General features: G+C 45.4%; 1 protein-coding gene across 1 annotated transcript in view; it reads right to left on the bottom strand.

The window, feature by feature from the left end:
- The window catches only part of aff2 (AF4/FMR2 family, member 2), a gene marked incomplete at both ends in the record, with an annotated part of 187605 nt that overhangs the window by 119126 nt on the left and 55049 nt on the right, over window positions 1–13430 (bottom strand). The window contains 2 exons of the mRNA XM_080746805.1: window positions 11981–12417; window positions 12944–13412. Of these exons, the coding sequence (XP_080602931.1) occupies window positions 11981–12417; window positions 12944–13412 (906 nt within the window). The remainder of the gene's footprint in view (window positions 1–11980; window positions 12418–12943; window positions 13413–13430) is intronic.

A 13430-nucleotide genomic window follows, 5' to 3' on the forward strand; every position in this document is an offset into this window, starting at 1 on the left:
CACACACACACACACACACACACACACACACACACACACACACACACACACACACACACAGAGAGAGCGCGGCAGTCACTGGCCCATGTCAGAACTAAATGAATAATACTAAAGAGCTAGCGGTCGGGGTTCACCATATACTGCTCCGCAGCGCCAGGAGCAAAAAAGATGACTTTTATTATTATATTTTTATGGCCGCCAGACTTCAACTATTATGGAACAGTCTCACATTATATTAGCCATTAAGCCATTCAGAACGGGTATACACGTTATTGTGTATTATTATTAAATGCGTTAACTATTGAAAAATAGCAGATCTACAAGTACCGAGTGCCGCGCTGCGAGCTTGTAGGTCTGCTATTTTTTGAAAAATCGCAAACAATTGAATTTTGACCCAATTTTGACCCGATTCTATCCACAACTTTCCAAAGTCCCATCGTGCTTCCGGCGCCGCAGCCGAGTGAGATCTACAAGCTCACAGCGGCTGCAACTGCGAAGCAACGTAAGTGAGCTTGTATGTCTGCTGTTAACCGGAAGTGTCCCGCAAATAATGCTACAGTAAATTCTGGCGGCAACAGGTGGATAAGTGTCTTCTAAATCCTTCTGAGTTTTTTTTTTCTTTTTTTAAACGCACGTTTCTGCATCAGTGGTTCTCAAACTCAAACTGTCACGGACCCCTAGAATTATATGTATTTGGCTGCCGACCCCCGTCTCGAAATATTTTGTATCAGGGACCCCCCCCCCCAGAAGCAAAATATTTGAGATACAAATGTTCACTTTAAAAATTAGATATTCAAAGATTTGCACAAACGTTCATATTTTTCAAAAAATAGCAGATCCACAAGCTTGCAGCGCGGCACTCGGTGCCGCGCTGTGAGCTTGTCGATCTGCTATTTTTCAATAGTTAAAGCATTCAATAATTGTAGGCCTAAACGGGTTAATTCTCATATTTTATAACCTAAATTGAAGAGGCCCGTGTATTTCATTATCTCCTATCTGCCAACGCATATTAGCATGAGCCGACATGCTTTATGAGCCAAATAGCGCAGGTAATTTATGATCATGGTTATTATTATTTTTTTTGTGCTGATAAACAAAACGGCGTGGCAATTCAGCCTGCAATAAACAACGTGAGCATGACAACGTCTCTTTTATAGCTCCTGTGTCATTGATATGGTTATTCCAGGTTTTGATGTTTATTTATTGTGGACGTTGATGTAGTATAATATCCAGGAGCAGACTAAGCTGTTTGGTATTGGCAGGGATTTGTCTCACATTTGCATGGGCGCAACCCGGCAACCCACGTACTTAGCTGCGCTGCTCGTCGTCGCACAAATACAAGTTCTTTAATAAAAAAGGGGCACAATTTAGCCCAGGCGTCTTCAACGTTTTCATGCAGGCCAAGGACCCCTTAGTTGAGGGAGAGGTGAAGCAGGGACCCCCACAACCTGTTCATATAGATTCCATATAGTTTCATTGTAATCATCAGTGTATTTGGGATTCATGTCAATTTGTGTTTTCAGATAGATAGATAGATAGATACCTTTATTATCCCAAGGGGGAAATTCAGTTGTCCAGTTGTAGCACAGCAGTATACAGTTATTTACAAAGTTACAGAGAAGTAGGAAAAGATAGATAAGAGTAAAAAACAAGGGCAGTACAGTACCAAAAAAGAGAAGGTGCATCAATAGAGGGGGCGAATTAAATATAAGTATATATACATAAAGTGTCTTACAAAAAAGAGACCAAAGCAGTCAATGCTAGTTAGTGCAACAAGTATCTCACTGTCATTGTTAAACAAGACAAATACTCAGAAACTACCGACACAACCTAATAGTGCAATGTCGAAAAACAGTGCGAAAAATACAACAGAAACAGCTCAGAGCAGAAGAAACTAGGCAGCGTGTCACCGCAAGACGCACATGAGCACTCTCCCTGGAAGGTCCTTAGAGGTCAAAGTCAATACAGCAATAGTTCCAACCTAATAGTGCAAAGTAAAAAAAACAGTGCGAAAAAACAAAACAAAACAGATACCACTTGACCCATCAAAACTTAACTTTTCACTCTGTATTTAGTCTGCTCTTTTTCCCCTCTACACCAAAGCTCTTTGCTGAAAATAGCCGATCTACAAGCTCAAAACGCCTCGCAGTCCGAGGCATTGTGAGCTTGGAGATCTGCTATTTTTGGCAAAAGTTCTCCCAATATGGAAGCTAGGGTTCAAGTGGTTAATATAAAAATGGAGAGAAAAAAGTTTCTATCACACAAAGATTTGGAGGACCCCCTGTAGTAACTCTGAGGACCCCCTATGGGTTCCGGACCCCCTGTTGAAGACCCCTGATTTAGCCCATTAAGACCCAATTCTACAAATGCCTTCTAAATCAGTAGTTTCTCAAACTATTTCCTAATTCAAAATGACACTTTCAAGATTTTTGTTCAAAAATACCAGATGTACAAGCTCACGGCGTGGCACAAAATGACACGCTGTGAGCTTGTACATCTTCTGTTTTTGAATAGCCAAAGCAGAAATCTAAAATGACACTCTAAAATGCTCTCCTGGTTTTAATGGTCAAGCTGGTATTGTTTTAACTTAGTTTTGTGCATGGCTTTTTCACAGTAAAAGGGTTATCATATGTAAATCATACTGTAGCACACATTCTTGGGAAAATTTGTGTTTTGTAGATTATTTCTTATCTATAACTTTTATACTGTTGGAGAGCCTGTTTATTTTCCTTTTAACACTGTGTGAACACAACGTAATAGTGATACAATAAACAGGGAATTTAGCATCACCAAAAGCAAACAGGCCATATGCATATACCCTGTTTTCCCCCCCATAATACAGCACAAACAGAACCACAACAAAACAAAACCTCAAAACAAGAGAAAAAACAACCAACGCACACAACAATTTTGTTCATCCAATTTAATCAAGTTCCAGTTTTGAAAAAGAAGCCATCTGGCAAAGGAGTAGCATATAGCCACTGTGTCAGATTGATGGAGCTTCTTGGAGAGAGGGGACCCCTCTCACACTATGCTGCTGTAACGCCTTCATACCCCTTCGGGGATTAATAAAGTACAGCTCATCTCATCATCATCTCATCTCAAATAGTGCAGTGATAGGACAGGGCTCAAAAACAATGCAACAGGAAATGTGTCCCCATAAATCCGCCAGATTAGGACAAGTCCAGCGTTGATGGAGTAAAGGTTGCTGGCTCCGGTTTACAACGAGCAGACACGTGCACCCATAGACGTCAAAGGGGGCTTGAGCCCCTGTCCTTTTATTTGTCTGTAAAAAGTGCCCTCTACCAAACATAAACATAGTTTTTACTATGGTGGAAGAGATGCAAATGCCCTCTTTTCCATGCCATACCTAAAAGCAGCATTCAAGAGAATTGCCTTGTCCAAACTCTCCTGAACTTGAATGCAGCATCTTATGTTGAAATAATTACCCTCTCTCTCTGTGTAGAAATCAAGCATTGAAAATAGCCGACCTCCAGCTTGGAGGTCTGCTATTTTCGATATTTTCACCAAAAGGCCCTTTTAGGAATGTCAGCCCCTGCCTCTCTAACATGCTCTGCACGTCCCTGACAACGAGGGCAAATAGGGTCAATATCCCGGAAATAATCTTCCCATTGTGGCACTGGTCCAGACCAGTGCAGAAGGTGGACCATATTAAACTGGATACGATTATGTATTGCAATGAATTATGAAGTGTGAATCCTGTGTAGTGGACACAATTCCAAGAATAATCGTTAATTTCTGTCTCCCTGAACCAGCAACAGTCGCTCTCTGCCCTGCGTGCGTGCGTGCGTGCGTGCGTGCGTGCGTGCGTGCGTGCGTGCGTGCGTGCGTGCCTGTGTGCGTGCGTGTGTGGCTGCGTGCGTGCGTGCATGCGTGCGTGTGTGCGTGCGTGCGTGCGTGTGTGCATGCGTGCGTGCGTGTGTGGCTGCGTGCGTGCGTGCATGCGTGCGTGTGTGCGTGCGTGTGTGCGTGTGTGCATGCGTGCGTGCGTGCGTGCATGTGTGCATGCGTGCGTGCATGCGTGCGTGCATGCGTGCGTGTGTGCGTGCGTGTGTGCGTGTGTGCATGCGTGCGTGCGTGCGTGCGTGTGTGCTTGCATGAGTGCTCATCGTTGCTGGCAAGCCAAGCCAGCTTTCTGGCAACTCCACAGATTCCAATCAGATCACTGTTCTTGTGGTTTTTCTTTGTACTTTGTGTTTGTGTGCCGCGTATGCATGCATGTTATGGGTGGGTGAAAGTCTGTCTGTGTGTGTGTGTGTGTGTGTGTGTAGGTGTGTGTGTGTGTGTGTGTGTGTGTGTGTGTGTGTGTGGGTGTGTGTGTGTGTGTGTGTGTGTGTGTGGGGGGGGGTCATATCTCTAATCACTGCTCACATTCTGACACAGCAATCAGAGGTACAGTATGTGTTTATCTCTTGGTGTCATTACGCAGACATAGGATATTTGTATTACTTCTCTCTTTCTCTCTCACTCACGCATGCACGACGCGTAAGCGCGCACACACACACACACACACACACACACACACACACACACACACACACACACACACACACACACACACACACACACACACACACACACACACACGCACACGCACACGCACACTCACTTACATTTCAAGGACCCCCAGTTTGGTATGCATTATAAGGCCACAGACTCCAATTACTCTGAGAATATACAAATTATTAACTATAAATTAGCTGGGGACCCCCTCAGAACCCCCTCAAGGACCCCACTTTGAGAACTACACGTATGTACCTGTACGTGTAGTTGAGACTGTGGATACTGTCAATACTGTGACTGAGAGAAGAAATAGATTGAAGTAGAAGCAGTTCTCTTCCGAGCACAGGTCTCCACCAAGTCAGATTATTGTGGCCTCCTGGTGGCGCTATAGTAGGCCGATGTGAAAAGGGTGCAACGTGTTCTTGGGCCTTTCACGGCAATCGGACGCTGCATGCATGATTTGAGGCATTTTGTTCCAAAAATGTATTTTGCTAAAGTTGACCTGCTGGTGGCGCTATATCAGGCCAATGTGAAAAGGGTGACATTTGTTCCTTGACCTAAGGGGAATATGCGTGCAAAATGTCATACAAATCGCCAGCTGCGTTCATGATTTGAGGCATTTTGTTCAAAGCTGACCAATCCTGCAAACTTTGGAATCCAATGTTAGCCAATCAGATTTGATATAAACATCAATACAAACTCGAAACTCAGACTGTTATTGCCAAGAACTACTATCAAAATAAATAGCATCACACATGAAATGATGCTGTAATATTGGATCATCTAGAGTTTGCTAGTAGTTAGTTGCGACCGTCAGGTCGCACTTACTATCAAAACCTCCACAAACTGTGAGTCAGTCAGTCCGTCAGTCTGTCTGTCACACCTCACACGTCACACGTCACACTATTGCCCTGCTCATATCTCCGCAACCGTTGCCCCGATCCATGCCAAATTTTGCACACACACTCCTTGCCTGCCAAACTACAACCTCCAAGGACCCCCGGAGCTCCAGGGACCCCCAGGTCCCTGGGGGACCCCCAGATGTAAAAAATGACCAAATGTGCAAAAATGACCAAATGACCACCCCAACGGGGCTGCTCACGGGGAATTCCCGGGGACCACCGACTCCTGGTGCTCCAGAACGGATGCAAAAGTGGTGGCGCCCCCAGTGGAGGACCCCCTCCACTGCAGCTCACATAAAATGCCGTAACTCGGGCTAGGAGCGTCCGGGAGAGCCGGGGCCGGTACCTATTCATCCGCCAAGGCAACGCGGAGACCCCACCCCTCATTTCTCACATGGCCCTCTTCTAGCGCCACCATGAGGCCGATTCTTGCAAAACACATTTTTGGACACTGCTCCTACAGATTTTGCCCTAAAATCACACAAATCGGTACACACTATGTCTACACTCATGTCATCAACATGGATCTGTCCCATATAGCGCCACCATCAGGACAATTTTTTCAAACACATTTTTGGACACTGCTCCTACAGATTTTGCCCTAAAATCACGCAAATCGGTACACAGTATGTCTACACTCATCTCATCAATATGGATGTCCCATATAGCGCCACCATCAGGCCGATTTTTTGAACCACATTTTTGGACACTGCTCCTACACATTTTGCCCTAAAATCACGCAGCGACCTGACGGTCACTTATCTCCCGATTAGGGAGTCTTACTGGTAATTATTATTTTCCAAGCTATGTTCTATCTAGACAAATCCTTTAGTTTCATCACATAAATATGTGAGTAACAAGATAAGATAATGTTTGCGGCAAAGTCTGTGTGTGTGTGTGTGTGTGTGTGTGTGTGTGTGTGTGTGTGTGTGTGTGTGTGTGTGTGTGTGTGTGTGTGTGTGCGTGCGTGCGTGCGTGCGTGCGTGCGTGCGTGCGTGCGTGCGTGCGTGCGTGCGCGCGCGCGCGTGCGTGCGTGCGTGCGTGCGTGCGTGCATGTATGCGTGTGCGTGTGTGCGTGCACCTTGGTTGTTGTGAGTTGACAGGCAGCCAGAGAAAAAGAAAGGCCTGATGGGAATTATGCAAATGAAGCCAGCTGTTAGCTAAAATGGCAGACTCCAGAACTGGTGTATCTTTCTACAGAAAATAAGAAATACGCTATCCTCTTCTATTCTCCCCTCTCTCTCTCTCTCTCTCTCTCGCCCACTCATTACTTTACAGAGAGCATAGCATTATCCTTTTATCTTCTTCCATTTTCCACATGCTCTCGTCTTGTGTCCGTCTCCCTGTCCACTTGGTGATCTGCATTAACCACACAGTTAACCACACACAAACCCCAACGACGTGCTGCGCTGTGAGCTCGTCGATCAGCTATTTTCTGCGACAGCTCTCCCCACGATGACAGAAAACAGAAGCGACACTAGCAGAGAGGCCTGAGGGACTCCGCTCAAACATATGTGGTTTAAGTAGTTAAGATAAGAAAGGCTCCATCCTCTCTCTGTCTCTGTGTCTCTCTCTGTGTGTCTCTTTTAGGGAGGTGACGATATGAAAATTTCATATCACGATTATTGTGACAAAATAAATCGATTTACGATATTATCGCGATAATCAAAATCCATTATCGTGGGGCGGAACATTTGCCAAAAAATAGCAGTTCTACAAGCTCACAACTAGCTCACAAGCTCACAACGCGTCGCAAAATAGCAGTTCTACAAGCTCACAACTAGCTCACAAGCTCACAACGCGTCGTATCGGCTATTTTTTTGGCAAAGACATTTGATAGAGAGTGAAAAAAAGACTGTATGAAGTGCGTACAGTATATTAAGTTATTATTTATTTAAGTGGTACCGGATATGCAGCTCAGCAAATAAAAGGTGAATTGATCCCAGTGCATGACGGAGGACGATATCACGATAAATTAAATCTCCACGATACGATTATCGTGAGTGTTTTTTTTATCACGATAAACGATAATATCGTCCCATCCCTAGTCTCTCTCTCTCTCTCTCTCTCTCTCTCTCTCTCTCTCTCTCTCTCTCTGGCGAAAAATCCACATAATAGGAAAGTATAAGCAACAAACCCAGGCCTTGTTCAACAGTCTGATGGTAGCCGGGTGTAAACTGTTCTCTGCTCTTGTTGACATGTTATTTAATAATGTTTATCCTACGGTTTCAATGCACAGATTGTTATTTCAATAGCATATTGTTTGTCTGATACTCGGTTCTTGGTTTACTTGGGATCGTGAGGCACCACAGTGACTACACCGTCTCTCTGCATTCCATGTATGTGATTCAGGCTACCACATGTCGCTCTGGATAAGAGTGGCTGCTAAATGCCTGAATTGTAAATTGTAATTGTGTGTAGTCGGCTCAACACGCAACCCTGAGGGGCTGCTGTGTTGTTGAGGGTCTCTGTCGGGGCGGAAACCTCATATGTCCAAAACTGTTACTTTTCAGGATTCAAATTCACAAGTAGCAAAAGTAGTACTGTATTTTCCGGACTATATGGCGCACCGGACTATAAGGCGCACTGTCAATGAATGGTCTATTTTCGAACTGTTTTCATATATAATGCGCACCGGACTATAAGGCGCACATAATAGACGCTACCGTTGCGTTATGCATCCAACAAATGGAGCTGTGCTAAAGGGAATGTCAATGTCAATGAATGATCCATATATAAGGCGCACTGGACTATAAGGCGCACTGTAGTTTTTTGAGAAACTTAAAGGCTTTTAAGTGTGCCTTATAGTCCGGAAAATACGGTATATCGGATATCTCTGCTGTCGGGCCGAAACCTCCTAACTCCAAAATGTTCATTTTCAGGAAAATGAGCTCAAGTGGAGTTAGGAGGTTTTGACCGAAGGGATTTTTACTACTTTACATTGGTTTAATATTATTTTAACCAACACACAGACATAAAGGGTGTTCAATAGCACATATTTATGAAAAAAAAAGAGACGGCCAATCGGGTGGAGTTAGCTGGTTTGGCAGAAAGTATGGAGTTAGGAGGTTTTGTCCCAAGCACTTTTTACTACTTTCCATTGGTTCAATATTATTCTAACCAACACTCAGATGTAAAGTGTGTTCAATAGCCCTGATTTATGCCAAAAGAAATCTAAAACCTCAAAAATGGATTTAAGAGGTTTTGGCCAGACAGTGACGATATCGTTGTTGTCGGGTGGAAACCTTGTATGTCCAAAACCGTTCGTTTTGTATTTATCATCTATAAAATGTACTAAACTAGTGAAAACAGCCGATCTACAAGCACACAACGCCTCGCATCGCGAGGCGTTGTGTGCTTGTAGATCGGCTGTTTTCTCTAGTTTTGTGCGACAGTCTTGTATGATGAAGCAGGGTTTTGCTTTACCAAAAGACGTACACATTTGAAACTTGGTATGGAGATAGTTCCGTCCGACAGCAACGATGTGTGATGTTGTCCATTCTCACCACCACCTGGCGGCAGTTCTCCAGAACTCTAATATCCAGTCTCACATGTACTCGGCTGGATGAGCACAACGTCTCTGAGCTGGGTGTCAAACCTTGCTGGGACTATGGTGTTGAATGTCAAGCTGTAGTACTGTACACGAACATCATGCTGTGTTACAGAACTCTACTTACTAAACTCAATCTGAGCGCCACACAGTCTAATGCAGTGATTCTCAACCTTTTCAGGCCGTGACCCCTGAACATGATCATTATTTGAACTGGGGACCCCCCAGGGCCCCACCCTGACAAACACTTAGAAGTGTAGGAGTTGAGGCATTACATTTAGTTTGACTTGGTTCAATCACAGATAAATATAGTGAAATTTATACTGTAGACCTTTATATATACTGTAGAACAAAATAATCGGAATCAGATTTTACCAATTCCATTCTGAGCCGAGTAAAGCTTTAGCGTGTGTGTGTTTGTCCATGTGTCTAGCCACACCAAGCTACAGTATACAGGTAAAGCTATCTAATTGTATTTCTCTTTGTCTCTCACATGCGCACGCACGCACGCACGCACGCACGCACGCACGCACGCACGCACGCACGCACGCACGCACGCACGCACGCACGCACGCACGCACGCACGCACGCACGCACGCACGCACGCACGCACGCACGCACGCACGCACGCACGCACGCACACACACACACACACACACACACACACACACACACACACACACACACACACACACACACACACACACACACACACACACACACACACACACACACACACACACACACACACACACACACACACACACACACACACACACACACACACACACAAAATGCATTATTTCGGACCAAATGGCTAATCAATAATGTAATCAGAAATGCTATAGCGTTAACAGAAAGCTTCCACCACCATGGCACCACTCAGTGTGAACACACACACACACACACACACACACACACACACACACACACACACACACACACACACACACACACACACACACACACACACGGTTAAACAGATTGTACATGCACTGTAATAGGCATAAGCACACACACACACACACACACACACACACACACACACACACACACACACACACACACACACACACACACACACACACACACACACACACACACACACACACACACACACACACACACACACAAGGTCATGCCAGGTAACACTGAACATGGAAGTGATTTAAAATTCATACTATTTAAGAAAAAAGGTCTGCCTCTGCCTTGAGTTTTCAATTTCCTCCTCACGATCTTCACTCTTTCTCTCATGGGAACAAAAGGAGTGAAATGAAAGCGAGAGGAGAGAGTGAGAGAGAGAGAGAGAGAGAGAGAGAGAGAGAGAGAGAGAGAGAGAGAGAGGGGGGGAGAGAGAGAGAGAGAGAGAGAGACCGAAAGAGAGGTAGAGTTTTAGAGACCGAGAGAGGGAGATTGAGAGCAACATCTTTTCTGTTTTAAAGCAATCGGTAATGACTGTAAAGATAACCTCTCTTAGACCCTCGGAGCAAAGAAAAATACATGCATTTTCTCACCTCCCTCTCTTTTTCCACCACACCATATGCTCCTCACTCCAACTTTAACTCATTTGAATGAGAAACACCCGCATATACGAACGCACGCACGCACGCACAGCATAGGAACAGCTGGCTGACTTGAAATGGATGACTACATACTTGTCAACTAATTTAAACTCTCCCTCCCACACACACTCACACACACACACACACACACCAAAATTGCACGCACACAGGCACCACACAATTAGACTTGTAGTTTTGCTGGTTATAACGGGATAAAGTGAGGTGTTTTGAAAAAAAAAATTAGATGGCAAGAGACCAGGGAGGGAGAAGGAGTCGAGGAGAAGAGAAGAGAAGAGAAGAGAAGAGAAGAGAAGAGAAGAGAAGAGAAGAGAAGAGAAGAGAAGAGAAGAGAAGAGAGTCAGTGGGGGAACAGAGGCGTGCGGTGCTGTCAAATCCTCCACCCGTCAGGTGGTTGATTGGTAGCAGCCAAATCCTCCAACCGTCTGAAATAATTAACTTCATTTTACATCACAATTCAGCCAGCTGTGTCAACAGTCAACTGTGTAATCAAGGACTCGCTATTAATTACACCCCGACAGTGGTAACACTGTTTGATGAAATAATAGGAATTTAATTGTGATATGTGTGAATGAGATACAATACTAATATTGTCTGTGTCTGTGGCTGTCCCAGTGGATTGGGCTGTTGAAGCCTGATTTATACCTAGGTGTCCTGTGCCTAAAAATATACCGATCTACAACCTCACAACATGACCTGAAGCAAGGGTTGTGAGCTTAGAGACAGGGGGCGCCACAAGGGGGGAAAAGTGGGACTGAGTTACTAGGGCCCAAGGTAGAGGGGCCTTCATTATTTTATACTTTAAAGGTTAAAAAATATCAGATATACAAGCTCGCAGCGCTGCGAGCTTGTAGATCTGCTATTTTTTGAAAATGTGTGCAAATCCTTGAATATATGTATTTTTTAAGCAAACATTTGTAACTCAAATTTTGCTTCTCGGGGGTCCCTGGAACTAAATATTTTGACATGGGGGTCCGTGGCCAAATACATATCATTTTGGGGGTCCTTCACATGAAAAGGTTTGAGCACCACTGACATAGAAACATAGGGTTTTCAAGAAACCTAGAAGGATTTAGAAGACACTTAGAGAATCGGGTAAAAAATATTTCAAAGACTTGCACAAATGTTCACGATTTTTCAAAAATAGCAGATCTACAAGCTCGCAGCGCGGCACTCGGTGCCTCACTGTGAGCTTCCATATCTGCTATTTTTCAATAGTTAAAGCACAAAATAATGTGTATAATGCGTTCCCAGTCTAAATGGGTTAAACCCCCTCCCCCTATGAAGAACATTCATGGGGGGCCCGCAGTGGATCCTTGTACCAAGGGCCCAGAATTTGGTTTGACATCCCTGCTTAGAGATACGCTTATACATACACACACGCCACACACACACAATTAACTGCAGTTAAAATGATGACCTACCTCCCCTGTATGGTTGAGACTCAATTTCGGCAACTTATTCTTCCCATTCACGGCGTTTCCTCCATAGCCCTGACTGCTGCCGTACCCGTCTGTCGCCACCAGGGGGGGCTTGAGCTGCGGCGAGTCGCTCGGCGCCTGGTCCTGCCCATTCATCGGCAGAACGTAGGCGGTGGGCTTCTGCTGCACCGCCATTGGCTTCCCGGACAGGCCGCCGGGAGGGAACGTGGGCGTGGTTAACCCCGACGTGGGAGTGGTCAGACCCGGGGTGGGCGTGGACAGAAGCGAAGTGGAAGCCAACGGCGGAGAGGAAGAGTGGTGAGGGCCTGTCGTTGTGTCGTTTTCAAAGGGGGAAGATTTAACATGGGCGCCGCCGTCTGTGCCGGCGGACGGCTTAAAATGGGCACCCTCCGTGGCGGAGCATCTAAAGTGGCCTCCATCTGTCAAAGTAAAGGTCGGGAACAACGTTATAATGACAACACAGAGGAAGGGCTTTCATATGAAAGGACACATTTAGGGGTTATTATGAAAGGAAGAACCACGGCGACGGCCACTATAGCAGACTGCGACAGTGTTTTGCATTTTATTATTCAGTCAAAACGACTATACACTGTATTATGAATAAACTTATGATACTCTCACCTGCACAAACTATTTTATATTGTTTTTATTAACGCTTTATATCGTCGTTGTCGGGTGGAAACCTTGTATGTCCAAGACCTTTCGTTTTGTATTTATCGTTTTAAAAATGAACTAAACTAGTGAAAATAGCAGATCTACAAGCACACAACACCTCGCAATGTGTGCTTGTAGATCGGCTGTTTTAATGAAGCTGGGCTTTACTTGGTGAAATACGTAAAAACTTGGAGATACGAGGTGTCCGCCCGACAGTGACGATATGTTTGCTCCAAAACCAAAATTAAGTGAAACCAAACTAAACTTGACTATTATTGAAGAGGGGCCCACCTTGGAGAGGGAGGGATTTGGACGGGTGGGATGAATGTCTTCTCGCTGAAGAAGAGGAGGACGAGGAGGACGAGGAGGACGAAGGACTGGAGTCTCCCTTCAGGCCCAGTTCGTCTTTCAGTGAACTGAACAGTTCTTCGTGCCGCTGCTCGTCCGACAAGGACAGCTTCCCTCTTCCGGCCCCTGCCGCTACGCCCAGGCCTTGTGCGTGTCCCAGTCCCAGGCTTAGTCCCATTCCCTGGGCATTCGTACCGTGGCCTCCCCTGGACCACTCTGTGGAGCTCCGGGACTTCTTGGAGCTTTGATGCGACACAGCAGTGGCTCCGTTTGATGAAGAAGAAGATGAAGGCGGTTGCATGGAGGTGACGGAGGTGTTGGAGGGATTCCCCGTCCTCTTCCCGTCGCCCCCTCCTCCTCCGCCACCACCTCCTTCACCTCCCACTCTCTGCCCCTCGTTGAAGGCCTGGCTCTAGGGATGGGATGATAT

This window comes from Nannobrachium achirus (assembly GCF_963921795.1).
Source record: "Nannobrachium achirus genome assembly, chromosome: 17".
Classification (NCBI taxonomy): domain Eukaryota; kingdom Metazoa; phylum Chordata; class Actinopteri; order Myctophiformes; family Myctophidae; genus Nannobrachium; species Nannobrachium achirus.